The 23,870-nt window shown below is 37.6% G+C and overlaps 3 protein-coding genes across 4 annotated transcripts; 1 reads left to right on the plus strand and 2 right to left on the minus strand.

Annotated features, from left to right (window-relative positions):
* The first annotated feature begins 8,324 nt into the window (after positions 1 to 8,324).
* On the plus strand, positions 8,325 to 10,870 carry LOC108022187 (uncharacterized). 2 transcript variants are annotated; one of them, XM_017091040.2, is made up of 4 exons: positions 8,325 to 8,859; positions 10,032 to 10,223; positions 10,288 to 10,558; positions 10,617 to 10,870. In XM_017091040.2, the coding sequence occupies exons 1-4, from the start codon at positions 8,673 to 8,675 to the stop codon at positions 10,780 to 10,782; spliced, it is 816 nt and encodes a 271-aa protein (XP_016946529.1). In that variant the 5' UTR covers positions 8,325 to 8,672; the 3' UTR covers positions 10,783 to 10,870. The 2 variants fall into 2 exon arrangements, with proteins under 2 accessions (XP_016946529.1, XP_016946528.1); XM_017091039.3 differs by having other exon boundaries at positions 8,325 to 8,757.
* A 2,488-nt stretch (positions 10,871 to 13,358) lies between these two features.
* LOC108022265 (uncharacterized) lies at positions 13,359 to 14,087 on the minus strand. The gene is made up of 2 exons (XM_017091122.3): positions 13,945 to 14,087; positions 13,359 to 13,887 (listed from the first exon to the last, which is right to left on the minus strand). The coding sequence occupies exons 1-2, from the start codon at positions 13,957 to 13,959 to the stop codon at positions 13,699 to 13,701; spliced, it is 204 nt and encodes a 67-aa protein (XP_016946611.1). The 5' UTR covers positions 13,960 to 14,087; the 3' UTR covers positions 13,359 to 13,698.
* Positions 14,088 to 15,988: 1,901 nt separating this feature from the next.
* On the minus strand, positions 15,989 to 17,323 carry LOC108022224 (ejaculatory bulb-specific protein 1). Its single transcript, XM_017091081.2, has 2 exons — positions 17,194 to 17,323; positions 15,989 to 17,135 (listed from the first exon to the last, which is right to left on the minus strand). Exons 1-2 carry the CDS (start codon positions 17,206 to 17,208, stop codon positions 16,167 to 16,169), a joined length of 984 nt encoding a protein of 327 aa, XP_016946570.1. The 5' UTR covers positions 17,209 to 17,323; the 3' UTR covers positions 15,989 to 16,166.
* Between the last annotated feature and the right edge of the window lie 6,547 nt (positions 17,324 to 23,870).

The following is a 23,870-nucleotide window of genomic DNA, read 5'->3' on the forward strand; positions in this document are numbered from 1 at the left end:
TGACTTCATCGGCATCATATGGGACGTGACTGCGTTGAGGTAGTCGGGGGTCTGAACGAGAATAAGTCCTGACTACGCATGGAAATGAGTTGGTTTCTGTTCTTAAAGGATAGGTGTAATCAACTTTTCCTTACATATTTGACATGGGTAATCTTCAATGCGTGCTTACAAGAAGTGAATTGAAGCTCCGACTGGGATGGCTGTAGATTGCTGGTCTGACTAAATATTAATGAGGTCCGATTAAACAGGCGAGCAGCACCAGGTTAACAAGCTACAGCGATAACTTCACAAGGCGCCCCGGTGTGGACATGACCCCTTCTAGAAGATCTACAGGTGGTATAATCATGCTGTATGCTGTGCTCGCTCCTACTCAAAGATACATGTAACACAGATACTATATAGATTGTTCAACCCACAAGTAACTCAATTTTGCAAATTATGGAACAAGCTAACTGAAAATGCTGAGATCGTTCTTTCTAAGCGTCTTTGACTGATCTTAGATCCAAAAGTAAATGTGTATAATGGGAAAGATGGGAAAAGACAAAAAGCAAAGAAAACTTCTTCCGTTAAAAGAGTCGTGAGCATGGACCATCCCCGAGTGCCAGATAGAAGACTGACCACCTACAAATATCTGTTTTCGGGACCCCTCCTCCAGTTTGTTGTAGTTAAATTAAAGTTTACGCCAATAAATTGTGTGCAGTGAGTCGTTTAATCTAAATTAAGCACCAGTTTCAGTCTCTCAGAGCACTGTCGATAGCTGCTCGAGCGGCAATCTCCATCAACTGCATCATGTGTCATAAGCAAGTTGTAAGGCACCGACTATAGTTCAGGTTCAGTCAGTGATGGGCCCGTGACAAAACCTTTGTGGTTGAACTAGTGGGGAGGAACATGGAAGTTTTAAATTATACAGTCAACTTGGACTTGGTATTTCACGAGCTTGTCACGCGCCCATCGATTCGTTGAAGAGTCCGGCATCACAGACGCTCAGGTCCAGATGCAGATGCAGATGAAGACTCTGTTCCTATTCTCCGATTTCCATGAACGACACCACCGAGCCGAGCAATCGGCAGGCGCCCGCCTCCAGTGCCTAAGATTTTGTCTACAAAACGTAAGCAATTTTTATGCTCATGTTGCTCGTAATCACCGCAAGCCGCAGGTGGTAAAAGGCGTCGTGGATAACCTCAGCCCGTCCACGTCTGTGGCAAGACCACGGCAGACACACGAACGCTTCTCCCCCAAAGCGGCGCTACCCTGATTGAATTGCACTAATTGCGAATTAAAGCTCAGAATTTTAAAGGAAACAAATTGCATGAGTTTCAAATTGAATTGCAGAATCCGTGCAAGTCTTACACCATCCCGGGGCCCACTCTCTACCACCGCCACCCACTGCAGCTACTAATGAACGCTTCCTACTCCCCTCGCTGCTTGTTTGGCTTTTATTTCGCTTAATTAATTGGCACCGCCAAATGTCTAGAGTTTATAAAAAGTCTGTGGATCCGGCACGGTAACGCAAGGGAGCTGTCAACGCCAATGTGGCGCTCCCTCTTTTTGGCTGTAGCTCCAAAAGGCACAAGAAGCCGAAAGTCAAGTGTCCTTAGAGAATATATGGTTGCAAATTGCAATTCTTTCATTTTTCGGCAGTTTCATCTAAAAAAGAAAAAACTAATTTTTGTTCTTCCGACTTTTTGTTCTCATATTTTTTCATTTTCAGATATATGGTATGAAGTGCTTGGCATGGTAAAGGGGAGATGCCAAAATAACCTTTTACATGTTGCTCATGCAAGAGGGTTAATTATAACCCCCAAATGATTGCTAACGAAGGATGGTTCAAGTGGAATTCAAGAGGATATTTCTGGCGAAAAAAGCTGCTGTTTTAAAGTAGCCTACAAATTGCAGAGCCGTATAAATATGTTGTTGTACCTTTCCCTGAAAGTGTAGTAGTTTATTTCCCTGAAACATTTTTTTTTTCGTTTGTATTTTAGGTATAAGCATGAAATAATTTATAAATATTAAAATTTTAATCAATTGTATTGAATAAAGTTGTGTCAAAACAGAAGACCAATTATATTTTTCAAATATGTAATAAAGAAAAAATTCAGTTAATACAATTAATACAGAAATTAACAGCTTAACATTTCACTTCACTGAAATTTATAATAGGTATTAAATATGAAAATTCCTAAATTCAAAAGTGCAAAAATAAATATGATACTTACAGTTTAAATAGCGGGTTAAATGGTAAATCTTAGGTAATAAGCCAATTAAACTATAATAAATGTAAATAAATGTTAATACATTACATAATAGTCATCAATTATATTGAGTTTTTCAACATATTTTCTTTGAAGGTTCTTTTGGCTAATGTTTAACATGGCGCCGAGAAAGATTCAACTAATTTTATTCGTCTGCTTTCATATTTGAATCATGCATGCATCGTTTATTTCGAATCAGGCTTAGACTCCGCCAACAACGATCTTCAAATTTTCACATGCGAATTACAATGTGGACTCTCCACTTCTCGTCTGCTACGCCCACAGCTCTCCTTCGGCAAACTTGCATCCGAAAACTATCTGTTACCACAGTGAGCAGGTACAAGTTTTGAGTGATTGATAGCATGTTAAGAGTGAGCATGGTATTATTAGACCACAAGATGCTACCAAACAATAGCAGCAACGGATAAAGAGAGCCTTATGCAGCCGAATGTTTGCTCACGACTTTTGGTGGAGGCCCCTCAGGGCTTTTTTGACATATTTGCCAAGAGTGGAAAATTGTGCAAGAGAAATTGAGTTCACATGATTTACGTGCAGATTTTTCCAGCTAAAAATAAGGTGGCTTTTCATGCTGTAGATGCTGTTCGGGGTGGCCCTTTCAGCTTCACAAATCAATTCTTCTTTGAACCACTATAGGTAATCATACATCAGAGCTCTAGGCTTGTTATCTAAATTTAATCTCCAGGTAATTGACACTACCGCAACCAAAGCGCTATCAATTGCACCTAGTGAACGACCGAATCATTTGGAAATAAGTAGCATAAAAATGGGTTATAATTTCGGATCCCGTTTAAAGGCAAATGTTGAATATAGATTATTAGAGAATTCAGCCACAAACGTATTAAGGTATCCCCCATCTAAATCGGTATCCAATAAGTCAAGATATGGGATTTGGAAGTGCAGTTTTGGGGTACTCATTGTGCAAACCATTGTCAATACGAAAAAATAAAACATCAAAATGGGTTAAAATTTCGGATCCTGTTTACAAGTAAATTTTGAATGATTATTATTAGAGAATTCAACCACAAATGTATTAAGGAATCCCACCTCTAAATCGGTATCCAATAACTCAAGATATGGAATTTGGAGGTGCAGTTTTGGATACTCATTGTGCAACCCATTGAATTTATGGAAAAATTTAACATGAAAATGAGCTAAAATTTCGAGTCCCGTTTAAAAGTAAATCTTAAATATAGATTATTAGAGAATTTACACACAAACTCAAAAAGGTATCCCACATCAAAATCGAGTTCGAATAAGTAAAGATATGGAGTTGCGAAGTGCAGTTTTGGGGTACTCATTGTGCAAACCATTGTCAATACGAAAAAATGAAACATGAAAATGGGCTAAAATTTCGGATCCCGTTTAAAAGTAAATTTTAAATGTAGATTATTAGAGAATTCAACCACAAACATATTAAGGTATCCCCCATCTAAATCGGTATCCATTAAGTCAAGATATGGGATTTGGAGGTGCAGTTTTGGATACTCATTGTGCAACCCATTGACTATACGGAAAAATTTAACTTGAAAATGGGTTAAAATTTCGGATCCCGTTTAAAAGAAAATTTTGAAATTGGATTATTAGAGAATTCAACCACAAACATATTAAGGTATCCCACATCTAAATAGGTATCCAATAAGTCAAGATATGGGATTTGGAAGTGCAGTTTTGGGGTACTCATTGTGCAAACCATTGTCAATACGAAAAAATAAAACATGAAAATGGTTTAAAATTTCGGATCCTGTTTAAAAGTAAATTTTGAATGATTATTATTAGAGAATTCAACCACAAATGTATTAAGGTATCCCACATCTTATTCGGTATCCAATAACTCAAGATATGGAATTTGGAGGTGCAGTTTTGGATACTCATTGAGCAACCTATTGAATTTATGGAAAAATTTAACATGAAAATGAGCTAAAATTTCGAGTCCCGTTTAAAAGTAAATCTTAAATATAGATTATTAGAGAATTTACACACAAACTCAAAAAGGTATCCCACATCAAAATCGAGTTCCAATAAGTAAAGATATGGAGTTGCGAAGTGCAGTTTTGGGGTACACATTGTGCAAACCATTGTCAATACGAAAAAATTTAACATGAAAATGGGCTAAAATTTTGAATGTAGATTAAAAGAGAATTCAACCACAAACATATTCAGGTATCCCACATCTAAATCGGTATCCAATAAGTCAAGATATGGGATTTGGAAGTGCAGTTTTGGGTACTCATTGTGCAACCCATTGAATTTATGGAAAAATTTAACATGAAAATGAGTTAAAATTTCGGATCCCGTTTAAAAGTAAATTTTGAAATTGGATTATTAGAGAATTCAACCACAAACATATTAAGGTATCCCACATCTAAATCGGTATCCAATAAGTCAAGATATGGGATTTGGAAGTGCAGTTTTGGGGTACTCATTGTGCAAACCATTGTCAATACGAAAAAATAAAACATGAAAATGGTTTAAAATTTCGGATCCTGTTTAAAAGTAAATTTTGAATGATTATTATTAGAGAATTCAACCACAAATGTATTAAGGTATCCCACATCTAAATCGGTATCCAATAACTCAAGATATGGAATTTGGAGGTGCAGTTTTGGATACTCATTGTGCAACCCATTGAATTTATGGAAAAATTTAACATGAAAATGAGTTAAAATTTCGAGTCCCGTTTAAAAGTAAATCTTAAATATAGATTATTAGAGAATTTACCCACAAACTCAAAAAGGTATCCCACATCAAAATCGAGTTCCAATAAGTAAAGATATGGAGTTGCGAAGTGCAGTTTTGGGGTACTCATTGTGCAAACCATTGTCAATACGAAAAAATGAAACATGAAAATGGGCTAAAATTTCGAATCCCGATTAAAAGTAAATTTTAAATGTAGATTATTAGAGAATTCAACCACAAACATATTAAGGTATCCCACATCTAAATCGGTATCCAATAAGTCAAGATATGGGATTTGGAAGTGCAGTTTTGGGTACTCATTGTGCAACCCATTGCATTTATGGAAAAATTTAACATGAAAATGAGTTAAAATTTCGAGTCCCGTTTAAAAGTAAATCTTAAATATAGATTATTAGAGAATTTACCCACAAACTCAAAAAGGTATCCCACATCAAAATCGAGTTCCAATAAGTAAAGATATGGAGTTGCGAAGTGCAGTTTTGGGGTACTCATTGTGCAAACCATTGTCAATACGAAAAAATGAAACATGAAAATGGGCTAAAATTTCGGATCCCGTTTAAAAGTAAATTTTAAATGTAGATTATTAGAGAATTCAACCACAAACATATTCAGGTATCCCACATCTAAATCGGTATCCAATAAGTCAAGATATGGGATTTGGAAGTGCAGTTTTGGGTACTCATTGTGCAACCCATTGAATTTATGGAAAAATTTAACATGAAAATGAGCTAAAATTTCGAGTCCCGTTTAAAAGTAAATCTTAAATATAGATTATTAGAGAATTTACACACAAACTCAAAAAGGTATCCCACATCAAAATCGAGTTCCAATAAGTAAAGATATGGAGTTGCGAAGTGCAGTTTTGGGGTACTCATTGTGCAAACCATTGTCAATACGAAAAAATGAAACATGAAAATGGGCTAAAATTTCGAATCCCGATTAAAAGTAAATTTTAAATGTAGATTATTAGAGAATTCAACCACAAACATATTAAGGTATCCCACATCTAAATCGGTATCCAATAAGTCAAGATATGGGATTTGGAAGTGCAGTTTTGGGTACTCATTGTGCAACCCATTGAATTTATGGAAAAATTTAACATGAAAATGAGTTAAAATTTCGAGTCCCGTTTAAAAGTAAATCTTAAATATAGATTATTAGAGAATTTACCCACAAACTCAAAAAGGTATCCCACATCAAAATCGAGTTCCAATAAGTAAAGATATGGAGTTGCGAAGTGCAGTTTTGGGGTACTCATTGTGCAAACCATTGTCAATACGAAAAAATGAAACATGAAAATGGGCTAAAATTTCGGATCCCGTTTAAAAGTAAATTTTAAATGTAGATTATTAGAAAATTCAACCACAAACATATTAAGGTATCCCCCATCTAAATCGGTATCCATTAAGTCAAGATATGGGATTTGGAAGAGCAGTTTTGCGGTACTCATTGTGCAAACCATTGAATTTATGGAAAAATTTAATATGAAAATGAGTTAACATTTCGAGTCCCGTTTAAAAGAAAATCTTAAATATAGATTATTAGAGAATTTACCCACAAACTCAAAAAGGTATCGCACATCAAAATCGAGTTCCAATAAGTCAATATATGGAGTTGCGAAGTGCAGTTTTGGGGTACTCATTGTGCAACCCATTGAATATCGGGAAATATGTAACATGAAAATGGGCTAATATTTCGGATAAATTTTGAATGATTATTATTAGAGAATTCAACCACAAATGTATTAAGGTATCCCACATCTAAATCGGTATCCAATAACTCAAGATATGGGATGAGAAAGTGCAGTTTTGAGTACTCATTGTGCAACCCATTGAAAATATGGAAAAATTTTACAAGAAAATGTGTTTTAATTTGGGTCCACGCCAAAAAATAAATCTTGAATGCAGATTGTTAGAGAATTTAGCAGAAAAGGTATCCCACATCTGAATCGGATCCAATAAGTATAAAAACAGGGTATAGAAGTGCATTTTTGGGTACCCATTCTGAGAAACATTAAAAACACCGAAAAATTAAACATGAATATGGGTTTATATTTTGGACGGCGCAAAGAATTACATTTTAAATGTGTTTTTTTTAGAGAATTCAACCACGAACTTGTAATTGTATCCCACAACTAAATTCATATCCAATAATTCGAGATATGGAGTTTAGAAGATCAGTTTTGTGTACCCCTTCTGAAGCCCATTGGAAATAAGAAAAAAATGTATCATGTAAATGGTTATAAAATGTGCACCTTGCATAAAAGTTTATCTTTATCGCAGATTATTAAAAAATTTACCCATCTAAACCTTTGAGTTGTGTAAAACAAATAATAAAAATGATTTGATATCGTTTAATTTACCCATCGGATATCATGCTGACATAAAAAATTTGCTCGATCACTGGCAAACCAGTTTGCAAGAACAAAATCAGTAAGGTAGCCAACGTAAACCTGAAATATATCGGCCGGGTAAACAAGTCGCCAACTTTTGAGAAATATCTCCAGGCAATGAAAGTGTGCTATATTCACGGATTCAATTTCTAAAGATCACATTAAATTAGAAAGGTGTGATAAATATATTGTAACTACTGTAAAGTTAGAACCGTAAACAACCAATAATAATTCTGTAGAAAGACGTAATCTATTCGATGCGAGCGCAGAAAATTATACAACGAAGTGCAAAAGCAACAAAAGATTAAAAAAGCATTTAAGGTAACAACTTTATTGAAGTTTCAACGCTTAGCGCGCCTTAATGATCCAGACAGAGAAAAGTGAGAGTCCCCAGTGATCTGAGAGAAATTATAACAGGGCCCAACGAAACCCCAAGCTGATAAAGACAGCTATGCATAAAATACTGGTTTTTTCTCTTGGTTCAAGTTGTAATATTATACTACAGAATTAAGACACCGAACTAGTCATACCCTGAGAAAAAACATAACACATTTCTGCATTTATAAATTTATAAAATTAAGCTAATTTATGGCTCTTGTGCTTTGGTCATAATAAGTTTAATAACTACTAAGAGAAGCGGTAGCATCTCAGTATAAACAAGCATTGTTAGAGATATTATTTACATCCGATCACAAGGCTTACATCATAGCCATAATCAACCGTCAAAGAGTAGAAATGTCTTTTTAAAGAGCCGCATAGGCAGCCGACTTTGTCGCACTTCGTACTTGTCATCGTCGTCTGGGGCCCGTCTTTGGCTTCGACGATGTGTATTGGAGTCGAGCTGTTGGAGCTGTCGATTGTAGATATTGGATCGCTTGGCGTTTCTGGCCCGTTCGCTTAGCATGCGCATGCGCTACCGTTTTCTTGGCCAGTTGTATTTTGGCCATTAGCACGTACGGAGTTGCGCCCGAGCCTTGAGTCTTTGCCAAGTGTGAAAACATATAAATGCGAGTAAACGCAACTCAACTTTATATAAACTAAATTTGAAGTTGGTGTTTAACACACTTTCGTCGGTTTTTGCACGAAAGCGAAAGTTGCGTGTCTTAGTCGACTTTATTACTGCTGTTTACAAATCACAATACTAAAAAACAGAGGAAAGGCAGAAGATAAAGCCGATCACTGTAAAAAATATACCTCTCGAACTTTTAAAAAGAACCGAAAATCAAAAGCCTGTGAAATCACCGACTAACAAGCGGGTCAATAACAGCCTTCGTGTCAATTACGTTTGCTGAACTGATCGTCGTGCCAAGATGCCAGCAGCCAATTCACATCCACGCTTGTTCTTCTACTTACTATGTGCTGCCTCACTCTTGGCCGTTTCGAAATCGGACACCGGTAGTACAAAGAACTCTTACTTTATGTCTTACTTTTACTATTTAGTAATTAACTTTATTAATCCCTTTGCAATGCCGATATTTTATCGTTTTGTAAATGTTTGTCTTACGTGAAACCTTGTACAGAATATAAAATAGTTGTAAATTTTCTCGATTTAAAAATGTTATAATTTACTCGGTATGTGTGTATTTTAAAAACCTGTAAATATTTAAGGCTTGAGATTTTAAAAGAGGTATGGTTTCCAGAAATATCAATGGAAACTTTGCTTTGAAGAAATTTGTGATAATAAATTTAAGGCTATGTGCTATTCCTTAGTTGTACAATAAAAACAATGTTTTATGTGATGGTGTTATATTTACTTCTCTTGTTACTTAGTAATTATTAACAACTCGGATTGGTCTTTATAATAAAAACGGAATGGAATTTTGTATATATGAAAAAATTACTTCAAAAAGAATAAATATAAATGGTTACCCTTGAATAAAAAAAAACCTGCTTAGCTAAAAGTTGAATGTCAAATGCCGTTTAGCTTGAGCCAATTAAAATTGTAAAACTGTCGCATGTTGCAAAAGGAGGCGTGCCTCCAATTCAATGCCATCCTGATGTAAAACAGATAGGCTTAATTGTAGGGTCTCTCAAATCTCATAAAACTGAATCACATACTTAAAGACTCACGGCATTTATTGACGTGTGTTATTTTAATAGAAGGAAAAGAGTAACAATACTTTTCTTTAGAACTCATAAGCTCGCAATGCTTTCGTAGCTATCTAAAGAGAGACTTTTCGGGTGATACCACATTTTTCGGTCTCTCTCTGCCGACGTTCTGCTGCCCATGATCTTGACCACCTAATGATCAATATGCCTAACTCGTTTGCTCCGTTGGTTTCATTGACATCAAAATTTGCTCGTATCTCGGCTCAGACAACTCGTTTGTGCCCACAAGGTTAATAGTTGAAACTGTTAGGCGATCGCCCTGGCTCTCGGCTTGCCGGCTACGTCAGTTGGCTTGATGCGGAACTGATTAGCATAAGACGCGGAAGTTCGTGGTGGATGATTGGGCAAATTTTTTGTTTATAGTTTTGTTACTTTTTCGTTCATTTTTTAATGCATTGAGAGACTTGAGCTACTAATCTCGATTCAAGAAGGAAGTATTTGGTGAAAGATCGTAATTAAGAGTCTAAGCACCATAGAATTAACAAAACAGTGTCAATGGAAGCGTTTCTTTCTTTGCCGAAAGTGTTTTGTTCTGCTGCTCAATCCCACGATTCTCGTAGTGCCACTTGAACCACCATCCGAGGACTTGGCTTACGACGCGGCCTTACAGCTTGGCTTACTTAACTATCGCCTTAATCTACTAAGCCATGAGGAAGAATCTAGGCAACTTAGTTTGCCAAACATAACCCTAGGTAACCTCGTAAACCGCATACCCTGTAGCTGTGATACTGGACTGTGCAAATGTTGTGCTGGTAAGCTAAAATCATTTTCCTCAATAAAATTGCAAAAGACAGATAGTATCTTGTCCGGTTTCAGGCTTTCTTTCCGTAATTGGCATGAATAGTTGCACAGAAGTGGCGTACCGTCCTGATGAATTTTCATTTGAGTTGCGCATGCGTGTCAACAACAACATTTGGTTCCGTCAGAAGGTCTCCGGACAGAATCCACCTCCATTCTGCTTCCGGCCGCCCCGCTTTAACTTTGCTAAGGCCTGTATTCAGTTTCATGACATTTGGTTTGTCGGGCGCAACATGCACGTCTGCATGTACATGTCAGGCGAATTCCAGGGCTTTGAGTTGTTCGAAAGGTAAGATAACCGGCGTATGAATCATACGCTCATTTGGGAAACATCTCGTTGATTTCAGAAACTTTGACTGTCTCTTGTTTGGTGACCACGGAGTTAAGATCGTCCCCCCAGAGCAAGGCTATCCGGTGAGACCAAACGATGTTGATATTGATGATGGAGACGACGAGATCGAGGACTACGATGAGAATGTAGTCCGCAGTTTAGCAGAAAAAATGGTCGCTTAATCACTTTACATGCTTAGACTTACTAATTTATTTCAAAATGTAACGCTAACATACTTATAAAGTAACATAAACAAAACTCTCTTTTTAACACGGCTTATAAAGATCAAATTGACTGCCCAATTACTTGAGCTGAGATTCCACCTGTGGCGATGCAGCTTTCCAAACTTCAAGTGCGAAAACTGCAAAATGACGTGTCTGCAACCCTTCTGACCCGATCTCCCCTTCCAGTGGCACTTGCAGCAGCCCATTAAAACACAAAGTAAAAGGGGAAATCAACACAGCCAACAATTTGTAAAGGATAATGCAACCTTAGGCTGCATCTGCACCGCATGTGCAACACCTCGATGAGCGAGGACGGGCAGGGCGCTCTAAGCATTCAAATGCATATGCACAAGCACGTTGACTGTTGCACTTCGTTTGACTGGCAGTTGACTGTAATAAAGGACTTTTAGGCTGCAAGGATGCAGTCCGCATTGGTAGCTGCAGCAAGAGGACAACCGACAGCCCGTGCCAAGTGGAGGGGTAGAGTATTTTTTCGCACTTGACTGCTCTGAATGCCAGTCGAGCTTCAGTCAAGTGCTGTGCAATAAAAGCGTATTTTCACGGCACATGGAAACACGGGCTGGGCTGATGCATTCAAATGTTATGCAAATAAAAAGCCATGCAGGAGGAGCAGACCCGGTAACATTGCATGTCAAGTACTTAAGTACAATATTAGCGCTCTTTATTATTGGCGTTTTAACAAGGTTAAACCGGAAATTTTGCCAAACATCTCTTAAATAGTCCATTTGAACCATAGTTTACAATCCAATTAAATAACAATAAAAAGACCCCTGGTCATTGAATAAAAGGTGTGAGCCATAAGCTGACCATCAAGCCCCTCCGACAGCATAAGCCTAATTTAAAATGCAAATGTGAGTGAGTGCTTATAAAGTTCTTTTAGCGCTTGTAATTGATTTGTTTACACATCGGACACGCGACACTCACACATGCAACTGACCATCCTACTGACCATCCCCTGTTAAACCATCCAGCATAAACAGATACGTAAACTGACCCACAGGGCAAACTCGTAGCATGGAGAGGGGCGAAACGGCTAGCAGGACGACCCTCTTTGTTCACTTCTGGTTGTCCGTTACCCAGCGCAACAGGTATGCCTCGAACCGCTTAGGGCACTGGTCAGTTGATGCGATTTTCCGCGATACCGCCTTTTCCTCAGTGCTTGTCCATTCCCTGGGGTCAATTACGTTATTTCCGGTTTCATGTGGTCAACAGGGGATAAATATTTATATCACGGTCAAGTGGTTAAATCCGTGGCAAAATTACCCCAGGCCGTAAACCGGATTGAATGTTATTCTTCGGCTTCCCTTGACCAGATTATGCAATAAAAATAGATACAGGACGGTATTTGAATAGAATACTTTTTCAGGCGGGTTTAATCAGTGGGAAATGGCTGTATGCATGCTCACTGTTTAGACACGTATGCCTGACTCCGCAGGAACATTTATTTTCTTAAAGTTAAATCCCAGACGGTTTTTCCTTAGACGACAAAAATACAAAAAATCAAAAGCAGAAAAACTACCCCCAAAAGTAATTAAAACTCTCGGTCCTTTGGCCCAGACGAAGACGGTGTCTACCTCCACCTATAAGCGAATGGTAATCAAAGCAGAATATAGAAAAATGCCAAAAATCCGTATGGACAGGGACGCTGTCCTTGGGGTTTAATTTCTTTTACATTTTTATATTTTGCTTTGAGCAAGTGTGGGATTGGAATTAGGGACTTGGGTTCCTGAACGATGATGTGCTACATCATCACAAACATCATTTTATTTTTAAGAACTTAATATTCCATTAGAGTTCTTTGGACTTAAAGTTTCTGTATAACAACTGTTCTTCTTGTAGTATTTCAGTTTAAATTTGCTTTAAACAATATGTATTATCGCTTTCTCAGCAGCGGACTTGAGATAAGTTTCGAAATTTCCATTATTGACTAAGGAACTTCAAAAGGCTTTTTAGAGATGCTTACTTCATTTTAATTCATAAAACCTAACACATACTCATAAGCGATAGTTAAAGGCAAGTTTGTTTGTTAGAAGCAATTGTATTTTTCAGTCGCAATCTTTTCCCGCAAATGTCCAAAGAGAGATACGCATAATAAAATCCAAAGGATACGCACACAACCATCACACAGAACCAATGCAAACACAATTAACATACATAGACACGAAGTCCTGTACATAAGCGCGATTTTCATGCGTGATGAGCGGGAAATTTCCCCTTTTCGGCTGTACATAAAGCTACTACATAAGTGAAGAAGCGAAGGCTTCCAATTTTCGGGGTGGTATGCTTCCAAAGGGTTAAAATCAGCGCCTTTCGAAAGGCACAAACATGCGTGAGCTGTTGGTGTATGAGTGTGTTTGTGAAAACGGCGTTGCCAGCCGTTCAGAGGAATTACTTAGGAAGCCAAAGAAGAAGACTAAACAAAGTCATTTACATAACTAACGAAGTGGGTGAACAAAGGACCGGGGGAAAACGAACAATTCGCGGATGGGAAGGGTGCCATAGGAAAACGAAAGTATGGGAAGAGGTCTAGCGCGTGCTGGCGGTTTCGGAGGCCAAAAATGAAAATGGCCACAAACGAGAATCTTTAATTTTAAGAGTCAAATTTACAAGTCACATTCAGATCCTTAAAACACATTAAAAATTTAAAGTATTTTCCAGCCTTGAAACGTAATCGGTTCTTTAGGTTCTTAAATTTCCTCTAAGGACAATATATATTATTTATATTTAACCGCTTCAAGATCATTAAATTTAGTAATAATTTTTCATTTCCAATACGAAAATCAACTCCATTTTAATGATCAGACTCACAGCCCTGAACATAATGCTGACGGCTAGACTTACAAGTCCGACGATTTAACGACCAAGCCCATATCCGATAGAAAATTCGCTACTTGGTGTTCTTATTCCAAACCCAGATCTTGGGAGATTAGCATTTAAACCGAAGTTAGACCCTCCACCAAATCCACTGGCAATGAGTTGCAGTAGCTGTTCAATTTTTCCAAAAGCGCCAGCAGTCAACAACGACAAAATAAAAGCTACAATCTGAAAGTCACAAAATACACAGTTTAAATATCACTGAAATACTTGAAAGGTACTTACGAAAAGCCGAGACATTCTATAAAATTCGTTCCACTAAGTTGTCTTCGATGAATAATAGTTTGTCAAATGATAACAGGTATTTGTTAACCTTCCTTTATATAGAAAACATGCAATAACTTTTTAAGATTCTAAATATTCAAACGTACATCATAAAAAATAAGGTTAATTTGAAATTTGAATAGATCATTATTATTGCCACAGAAATCATCTCGCTATACAAACACTAATTTCATAGTAAATAGGTAATTGTAGACTTGTATCGAATATAACTAAAAATACAGGTTTGAAAATACCCTTCTATTAAGTGACGTATAGGATTTCAAAATTTTTAAGTTCTTTTCTGTGTAACCAAAAAGACAAACGAAACATCTTTAAACAGATACATGTCGGGAGGTGAAATAAATCTTAAAGTAGGTATTTCTTAATGTGTAGATACGTTAATATGCAATCCATATTTTCAAGTGTTTTGCGGCGTGGGAAACCAAAATCAAAAAATGATCTTGTCGCTTGTCGAAATTATGACAACTTCTATTAAAGACGGCGGTTTGAACATCAAAAAACTTGTTCAAGCTCAAAATATACCGGAAATAGTTGGCATCAACGTTTCGGTAGATCCACGTGCCTCATCAGTCATCACAGCCAAAGCAATCATTTAAACTTGTAAAGTGGGATTTGAGTTATGATGTGTCGGTAATGAATTCCGTATATTTAATAAGAAAAGAATCATAGTAGAGCCTCAAGTCAACAATTTACGTAAATATAAAAGGTACACATATTTCTTTTCAGATTTATATAGTAAGCTCTTCAAAATTTAAATGCAGATTAAAACAAGAAAGGAAGTTAACTTCGAAATAATCAACTTTGGTAACACCATGTGATATTTTTAAGGATTGTTGCTGACTTCAGTGATATTAAAAAAAACAATATTATAAGATAATATGACAAAAAGCCCCAAAGCTATTATTTGTTTCATATTATTTTCCCAATAATTTCGATCGTTCCTATGACAGCTATATAATATAGTTGTCCGATTTTGATAATATATACTTCGAAATTCAGAACTAATTAAAGAGTGTTATTTCCAAGCACTGTGCACTATGTCAGTAATCACCAAATCTATAATTTGTTATTATTTTTCCACCAATTTTCCGATTGTTCCTATAACAGCTATATGATATAGTCGTTCGATTTTGATACAATTTAATTTGAAATTCCAAACCAATTTAAAAATTTTATTTCCAAGTGTAGGAGGTTATATTTTGGAAAACAGGGAAGAAATAGTTTTGTTTATATATTATTTTACTACTAAATTCGAGATCGTTCCTATGGCGGTTTCAAAAAAATGTAATTCCAAATTCAGAATTAATTAAAAAATGTTAGATTATATGTTAAAAAACACGAAAGATATAATTTGTTTTAAATTTTTTCGACGATAGTTTCTATGTGAGCTATAAAATATAGTATACTATACGAGAATACTACCTGCAATAGAAAGAAGACTATTGGGAAAGTTTCAGCCCAATAGCTTTAAAACTGAGAGACTAGTTTTCGTAGAAATGGACGGACAGACGGACATGGCTAGATCGACTCGTCTAGTGACGCTGAATAAGAATATATGGGGTCGGAAACTTCTCCTTCACTGCGTTGCAAACTTCTGAGTGAAATCATTATACCCTCTGCAAGGTTATAATTATGTTAATACAAGTTGCCTAATTTGTTTTATTTCAAGATGAATTTCATGATTTTACACCACTGTTTTGTAATATCAAATTAAGTTCTTTAAGAATCTGCTGTCCTGTATTAAACCCAAATGTTAACTTTCACTTAACAAGAACTTTTCATTACAAAAAAAAGGTCACCAAAATATGAAAATCTCATATGAAATCTGATACTTTACGGCAGAGCAACCAATTCACACTGTAACACTGTAATGCGATTATAAGTTTTAAAAAATCTTCAAAGACGACCGCAGACAGCTGTTAGCGTTATGGGCATGTGTGGGCTTACACAATTTTCAAAGTACAATGATTTCAACAGTCCAGAGTCCTTTTAAATTGCATAATATTGGGATGCTGCTTAATTTTATTAATTTTTATAATAATATTACAAAGCTTGGCCAAGACAAGTGTTATTTTAATACTAAACGATTTAATCTACGCGTTTAGCTGCCATATTCGTTTTTCCGTTGCACAATCCGATTCCTGGGTATTAGCCCAGCACGCCTAAAAAAGGGGCATCAGTCCACCTAAAACACCTTTTGGCGATGGCAATGGAACGCCAACGTCCACGCTAAAGGAACCTTGCACGCCGCGACCAGGAACTCCGAACTTGTTACCAACGTTCGAAAGCCCTTGCCTAGTTGATGCCGAAAATCCGAACAAGTTCCCTAGCCCTCCAAACAAATTTCCAAATGGCGTGAAAATTCCAAGGGGGTCCAATGAACGTTCGCTAAGGAATCCAGTTCCGAAAAGACCTCTTTGACCGAATATTCCCGTTCCAAACAGTCCTCCGTTCCCAAAGATTCCGCCACCTCCACTTGATGAACCGCGTCCACTTCCAGCACCGCCACCCCCTCCTGAACCGCCTTCCTCTGCCAAGCCTTCCCTTCCTACCGAACCGCTTAGTATACTTCTTAAAATTCCACTAGGAACGGATACTAAGCCGACCGGGAATCTTCCACTAGGTAAAACTCCATCTGGGAATGGTTCTCCCGGACCGGGACCACCAGGTATCCAAGGTGGACGATTTGGCAAGTAAGGACCGCTGAACGGAAAACGACGAGGGAATCCTAATGGATAATTATATCCTGGAATGCCTGGAGGAATGAGGTATGGATCGTATGCGCGTTGGTTTTTTATGATGGTAATCAAGTCGTTCCCCTGGCCTGAACCAGCTGAAATTTTAGTATATCCGGGACCCAAAATGTCACCTCCAGACAAAATATTGGCAGCTTTAGCTGCTTGTAACAGAGCAGCGGCTGATAAAGCACCTCCAGCTCCATAAATTCCACCGTCCAGCCCTCTAAGTCCCCGAATTCCCCCTGTATTAGCTCCAAGCAGAACATCTAAGTAGCGTAGAGGAGCCATCTTGATGTCTGCCAAGCCCTGTATTGCAGATTGGCTCTGACGGGCCAACTCACTGATAACAGCATGTGAGCTGCCACAGAATAGGATCAGCGAAAGGACGAGAATCTGCAAAAGGGACACTAAGACTGCGTGTTCCAAGTAAAGTTATTATAAAACTTCTTACCAATTGTCGCACCATAGCAAAAGCTCTGTACAACTGATGATTTTGCTCTTAGCAAATCTGGTTTTTATAGACGTTGTTCATGCTAATTAGAATATAAATGAGAAATTTAATGCAAAAGTAGACTTTAGAGTTCAGGCAGCAGACCAGGTGGAAGTTATACTACTATAAATAGGTCAAAATAAATAAATAATTTAGTGCACTCTTTTCTTCATTTTTAGTAAAAGCTCAAACTTTGAATTAAATAACAGTATGCTAGAAAAAACGAATTAATTTTCACAACCGACAACTCCCTACCGACGAATTCCTCAGTAATGAAATGAATGATATAAAAATACGAAAATAACTCATATTAGGATATTTGAGTTTGCTTTTTACTTCAATCTTTGGTTCCCACGCAAAAAATGTTTCAGTTTCTTGAGCTACACCAAGAGTGTCAAGTTGGTTTTAAGATAATATTTACAAGCACCTTGGCACTTTAAAGGATGCTTCACAGTATACAAAAAACCAAACGTAAAGAAAAACTTAAAACCAAATCGAAGTGAACGAAGGTAAATAGACGGTTTGCTTTTCGACTGGGTGGTGAGTTTTTGGTTTGCTTTTCTAAGGATTTTTATTTTCAAAAAGAAAAGGAGGGTGGATGGACCTTTAAGATGTAAAATACCAACTCGAAGAAGTGACACACAAAGTTTAGAGTTGAAGTATTTGAACACTTCGCCGCACAAAAACCATCTCAACTCACTACCCCCCTGTCGATGGGCGCGAACACCTTTCAATAAGAGCACAGCTGCTGAATATTTAAAACTGCATCATTCGAATGTGTTTTATTGGCGCGGCCTCGAGGCTGCCCGGATGTGTTGTCCTTTCGGTTTTTCATTTCAATATCCGCCGGTGATAAGTTGAATTATGGAGAGGAGTCTGCGGCAGCGGCAAAACGAGCCTTGGTCGCTGTCCAGCCCACGGTGTTATAGATGTTTTTCGTCGTTGTCGGAACTTCTCCATCTCTGGTTTTCTGTCGGCCGTTGATTCGATTTTGGTCCTTGGGGTTGCCACGAAGCCCGCATCAAAGGAAGACGTTATATATTTTATCTGATAATATTTTTTACTCACTGTGGACTTTTATTGGCTTAAATTTATGCTGATTGACAAGTTAATGTTAGTTTTTTTTTTATTGACGCCGTTTTACCACAGAAGATTTTATGTGTCTAGATTTGGTTCACTTTTGAATGTCATAAACGGGGTGCCACAGAAATTGCTAAGCGCTAAACTCAGGAAAAAATCAAATTGATGTAGAAAAAGCCTCTGTGCTCTTTAAAGAACTCCCATAACTAGTGGTATTTCCATTCAGGAGTTCTTTCTAGCCGTCTAATTTAAACCGACCCAACAGTTGGCCACACAAATATATCATAAATGTCAACCCATTAGGCCCTCTACTGATGATGGGCAAAGTGCGAGAATGCGTGTCGTATGTAAATTACTACAAATGGAGAAGTGGGATTTTGGCAAAAGATCCAAACATGCAAAGGACATCAAAAGGGCGCACGCAATAGTTCGAGTCCGAGTCTTCAAGTGCTAATAAACTACATGCACATTCCAAATGCGCGTTAATAATTTATGTGGGCTAATAGTCGACAAGATATATATCACATGCAGGGAGTCCATATCCTGCCGGGTAGCTATCTGAACATCTATCTATCGTAACTTCGGTTTGAAGGACTGTAAGGGTGTCACTACCCGCAGGGGCTGTGTCATCGTCAACCCTTTGTCCCTCCTATCACCCGAAAATGTATGGGCATATTTAATTGTCCTTCGACCACTGAGTATTCCACACCCACGAACACAATGAAAATATCACTTCTTAGAAATATATATGGTCGACCCTGATTATCAGAACCATACATTGTAGTTATATAATCAAGAAAAACATTTCACTCGTTTCCCAATCCAATTTCTTTCCTTGTTTGCACACACACAAAACGTCCTTTTATTGTCCCGGATATTTAATTAACAAAAGGGTCAATTGTCGCGTGTAAGCGGGGTCTTCTGCACAATTGCGACTAACCTCCCTTTGCGACCAACTAATATTCTTGATTAATTTATGAATTTTCGTGTGATATTATTTGTTTTCTGTATTTATTTATGCCCTCATGGATCTACATCGCGTGTCGCTCATAAAAGTTTAAGTTTAATTATAGTTCATTTCAGTAATTACTTGTAACGTTATCAATCGTTTGTAAGTGTACCATAAAGATCGAAAAGGGTGTTGTGGACTAGTTAGGTATTTAAATCTTAATTTGTATTTTGGAGGGCTTTTTAATTGCAGGAACATTTTTAAACTGGCCTATTCTTATTTTTAGATCGGTTTACAGGATCGCTTTTACCAAGCAACCAAGCACACTATTTCCAAAATTTAATTACAACAAAAATCAAATGCTCATTCGCTCACATTTTCCACTCTGAACACTGCGCTTCCCTTTGGAATTAAAATCTTCCCTTTCCAAAGGAAAGTTGACAAAAGTTTCGAAGACGCATAACAAAATCAATAGATGACTTCTGAACTTGTCTATCCATTGTTTTGCTTTGGGCACAGTAAAGTTTTGGGTTCCACACTTAAATTTGTTATTAAATCGCAAAGCGTTTTGAATACAAATACCAAGAGATTGGCATTTGAAAGAAGTGTGTATGCAACCCAATGCATGATGTTACTCCTTACCTAAGCATCACAGTGCGGTGCCCAGCCATGAATTTTTTATGGTCATTTTTGAGCAACACAGCTTTGGACTAGTGCGGCTGCACAGAGATAGCAGTACCCGTCATAGCACAGAAGCCCGTCAGCAAACACTGCTACAGAACCAACCAAAGATAGACGCAAGACTCGAAGGACAGTCAACGGCGCTGTCACTGGCAAATGTTTACCCGGCCGAATGGTTAGGAGTCAGGAGCAGAGATGGAAATGGGCAGGCATGAATAATAAATGCTCCAGTACCGTCCAGTTGGAATATATGCTAAGCCGTCAGTAATTGGAGACAACCGAGCACTTAGACACACACGGCCACCTCACACCCACCACTTACGCTTTTTTCACACAACCGGAGAGAAGCCCTCTCCCCAATATGAGCTTTCGCCACGGTAATTAACTTTACAAATCGCATGCAAGTGTGTGATTAATTATTCCAAAACCGGACACTCAAACTCGCAAGCCGGACAGTTAACCCATTTCGGCATCGATAAGGGTTGAACCCACAGCTGTGGAAAAGGAGTTGCGGGGGTGCGCTCCGGGGTTCTTGACATTTAAAATTTGTGAAATACATTTGATGAATGTTTGCTCATAAGGCGTAAATTGAAACTATTCTTGACCATGGACCCAAAACTTGTGGCCGTTTGACCACATGCCACTTAGCACATGGTTTGGCAAACGGACCCCGACCCCAATCACCCAACCCCACCTACTCACATCCCGGTTCAACTTGGACGTTCGCACATATGTTTCCTAGAAAAGGGTTCTCTTTGGGTCAGTTTTCTTATCACCATCAAAGTTTTGCATTAATTTTGACTTGGTCAACACTTCGTTAATCACACCCGGCCAGGCACACGTAGTTCTTCTGTCTTGTGGTCAAGGACATGTGCGTGTGTGTTAAAGATTTATTAGATGCTTATCGCTAAATTGAAAATTGGGTGTGCAATGCCGTGTCGCTTTCATGGCACGCACGCAGCATCCTTTTCGGGATTTTACCCTTATAACCAGCAAGTTCCTCGATGCTTTGCTGTGCCTTGTTTCGTATTCAAATTCACATCTCCACTGATCCTTAAATTAACATCACGAGCCCTCGGCATTCATTCTGAACAGCTGTTTATTCCAGCTACCAATTTCTAAAGGTGGGTGAGAGCCATAGCGGAAGGGTTTAACTTGGGGTTGTTGACCGTGACATCATAGCCTACTTGCACGTCAATCCAAATTCAGCTGATGCAGAAGGTTGATGTTTTGGATCAATTGAATAGATTGCAATAGAATGTAATCGTATTGAGTAAAAATAAAGAATTTTAAACAAAGTACACACTTTATTTGTAATACCCTATTAATGTTCTTTTAGTGTTTCCTTTTTAACCCGAGTGGGTTATATAAATCCACCGTGGATCTGAGCATTATGTCACGCACCAAAGCATGTATTCGAGCAACATTAACTACACTTCATTTTTAAATTTCCACTAGTTTTTTTTTTTTTGTAAATACAGAGGATGTATAATTTGAAACAAATAAATAAAAAGCAAACAAAAAATACTTCAAAAAACTCATACAGCGGAAAAACTTGCTTTGCCTCAAGTGGAAAAAGCAAGAAAAAACATATTTTAAGCACATAATAATACACGCGTATGTCTGCCTGCAGCCGTATAGTCCTTTATCCTTCATAATTTGCGGGTCTGTTTGTTGCTGCTGCTGATGATGAAGAGCCCACTACAGCTGCAATGGAAACCCAAAGCATAAAAAGTGTAAAAAGTTCTCTTTCCTTTCTGCATGCAAGGCAACTGCCTTGGGTGCCCGTTTCCTTTAGTTTTCCCAGTTGAGTGGCAAAAAGTTAATGGATTGTTAGCTTGCGGTTTCCTTGGTATCTGCAATTAAAGCGCGAGGATGTGGGGATCCTTCCTTAAGGATTCTTGCTTCCTTCCGTCCTTCGTTTAATGTTAATAAAAATGTGTTTCAAGTGTCTGTTACTCAGAATATACTTAATACCACAGTACACTGATAAGGGCCCAGTTTTTTCCATTATAACAATGTTACTCCTCATAACATTAAGTTTTTAATAAACTTCCTTAATTTACCACGCGCACTGAATTTGAGATTGATTTTCAGTTAAGTAATTCAAAATTTTAAAAATAATGATTTCTCGTTTGCGTCTCCCAATATCTTATGTTATTGTAAGAAATGCAAAAATCGATAGCCTACATCTGAAGCATCTAAAAAACGTGGAACAATAGCTGATGAGCAAAGCAGAAACAACAATAATTAAAGTCCTAAAATGAGTAACAACCCTCGATTCGTCAGACGAAATGTTATGCGCGGCATTCATACGTGTTTTTATACCCTACAGTAATAAAGGACTAGGGTATATTACATTTTGTAATTGCACCGACCAAATTTTAAGGAAAGAAATTTATTCCAACCAGTCAACAAGGTTTTCAGTACTGGCTTGCAAACTTGAAGCCAATAACATTTAAAATTTACATTACAGTTCTAGCCTCTTTTTTAAAAGTATTTTTATTTATAAAAAACTAATGATGTCTACCTAGGTTGAAAAAATTCAAATTTCAGTTAGAATTTAGCAAGAAAACTGTGACGACTTATTGTCTTCTGCATCTTCAACCAAGCCATTTTTATATTAGAATTTTAAGCCAAAAGCACACGTCCAGGAAAATATTTAATTAACAGTGGGAATACAGTTAACACAGTTTTTCCTCCACGCTCGATAATTGATATATTGATATACCAATTTAGTTACACCATAAAAGAAAAATAGACACGTGTCCCTTTAGAAAAATTTTCGTAAGGCGACTTTCTGTCCAAAGTGTCACTGTCCATCCTTTTCTGTCCACTCCCAACAAATTTTGCACAAAGAGGGTTTTTGGGGTTATTTGGCCACGCCAGACGCATATGCTAATTAAGCAATTAATATTTGTGGGCGAGACAACTTAATTTATTTACAAAGAAAACATATTTTCCCCTATGAAATGCGATACAACATCTTGGTCCTTTTTCACTCCTCTTTTGGTTTTAAGTCACCCGGCAAGACAATAAACTTATCACATGTTACCCATTGCCCCGAGCCAGAAACTTTAGCAGCCAGTTTGATTTGCGGTCGTCCTGGATTTGTCCTTTGCATGTTCAGAGCTTGCCTGTCAGGACACTGATATGCGACTCAGCCCCTTTCTATACCTTATGAAATTTAAGAATTTCATCAACTTCCGATGCATAGTCAGCAATAATATTTTCTTAGACACATTCTGAACTGCAAATAGGTCGGTCTCGGGCACTGTTTTTGCGGTCACAGCCGGTGGCTTTGTTGAGCATGTGCGGGTTCTTAAGGACTCCAGCGAAGTGCATATAGATAGCCGAGCTCCTGTGTCTTGGGGCAGCATTTGTCAGACGCCAAAGTAAAATAAGTTGAGTTGGGCTGCGGTTTTTCTGACAGATTTGATTAAGTCTGTCCGCCAGAATGGGATAGCTGAGTTAAAGTTCTAAACTTAATAATACCAACTATTTAGCATATTTCAAAAGCCTAAACGTAAGGCTTAAATATAATTCATAATATTATTAATAACACCAAAATCTAAGGACAAGCGAAGGAGCTCAGCAAAGCTTTGGAGCTGTGGAACTTTATTTGGCAGAGATTTTAGTATTTAATCCAGAGTCCCGTTAAAGTTATGTTTGGTAAACATCTAATAACATGAGATGGGGTTGCATTTTGATTTTGCCCCCTCTTGAAATTTGAATTTATTTTGGATTTTCCCTACAGCTCACCCCTTCTGTCTGTTTATCCTTTCGCTTGATTAAGACTAGAAAGCGCCAAATATCATATCCTATTCTCTTCGACTAAACAAAAGGAGGGCCTTATAAACCTCAAACTTGTTTTGCCTTCTTTGGTGGTTGTCAGAGCGCTCTTAAAAAGGATTGCATCAGAAAGCAA

Source organism: Drosophila biarmipes, chromosome 2R (assembly GCF_025231255.1).
Source record: "Drosophila biarmipes strain raj3 chromosome 2R, RU_DBia_V1.1, whole genome shotgun sequence".
Taxonomy (NCBI): Eukaryota; Metazoa; Arthropoda; class Insecta; order Diptera; family Drosophilidae; genus Drosophila; species Drosophila biarmipes.

Excerpts from the sequence above, each read along its gene's own strand:
- LOC108022187 (XM_017091040.2), top strand. The coding sequence starts at position 8,673 with ATGCCAGCAGCCAATTCACATCCACGCTTGTTCTTCTACTTACTATGT. Across the intron at positions 8,860-10,031 it reads TTATCGTTTTGTAAATGTTT|TGCCACTTGAACCACCATCC; the intron begins GTCTTACGTGAA and ends CGATTCTCGTAG. Across the intron at positions 10,559-10,616 it reads GGCTTTGAGTTGTTCGAAAG|AAACTTTGACTGTCTCTTGT; the intron begins GTAAGATAACCG and ends CGTTGATTTCAG.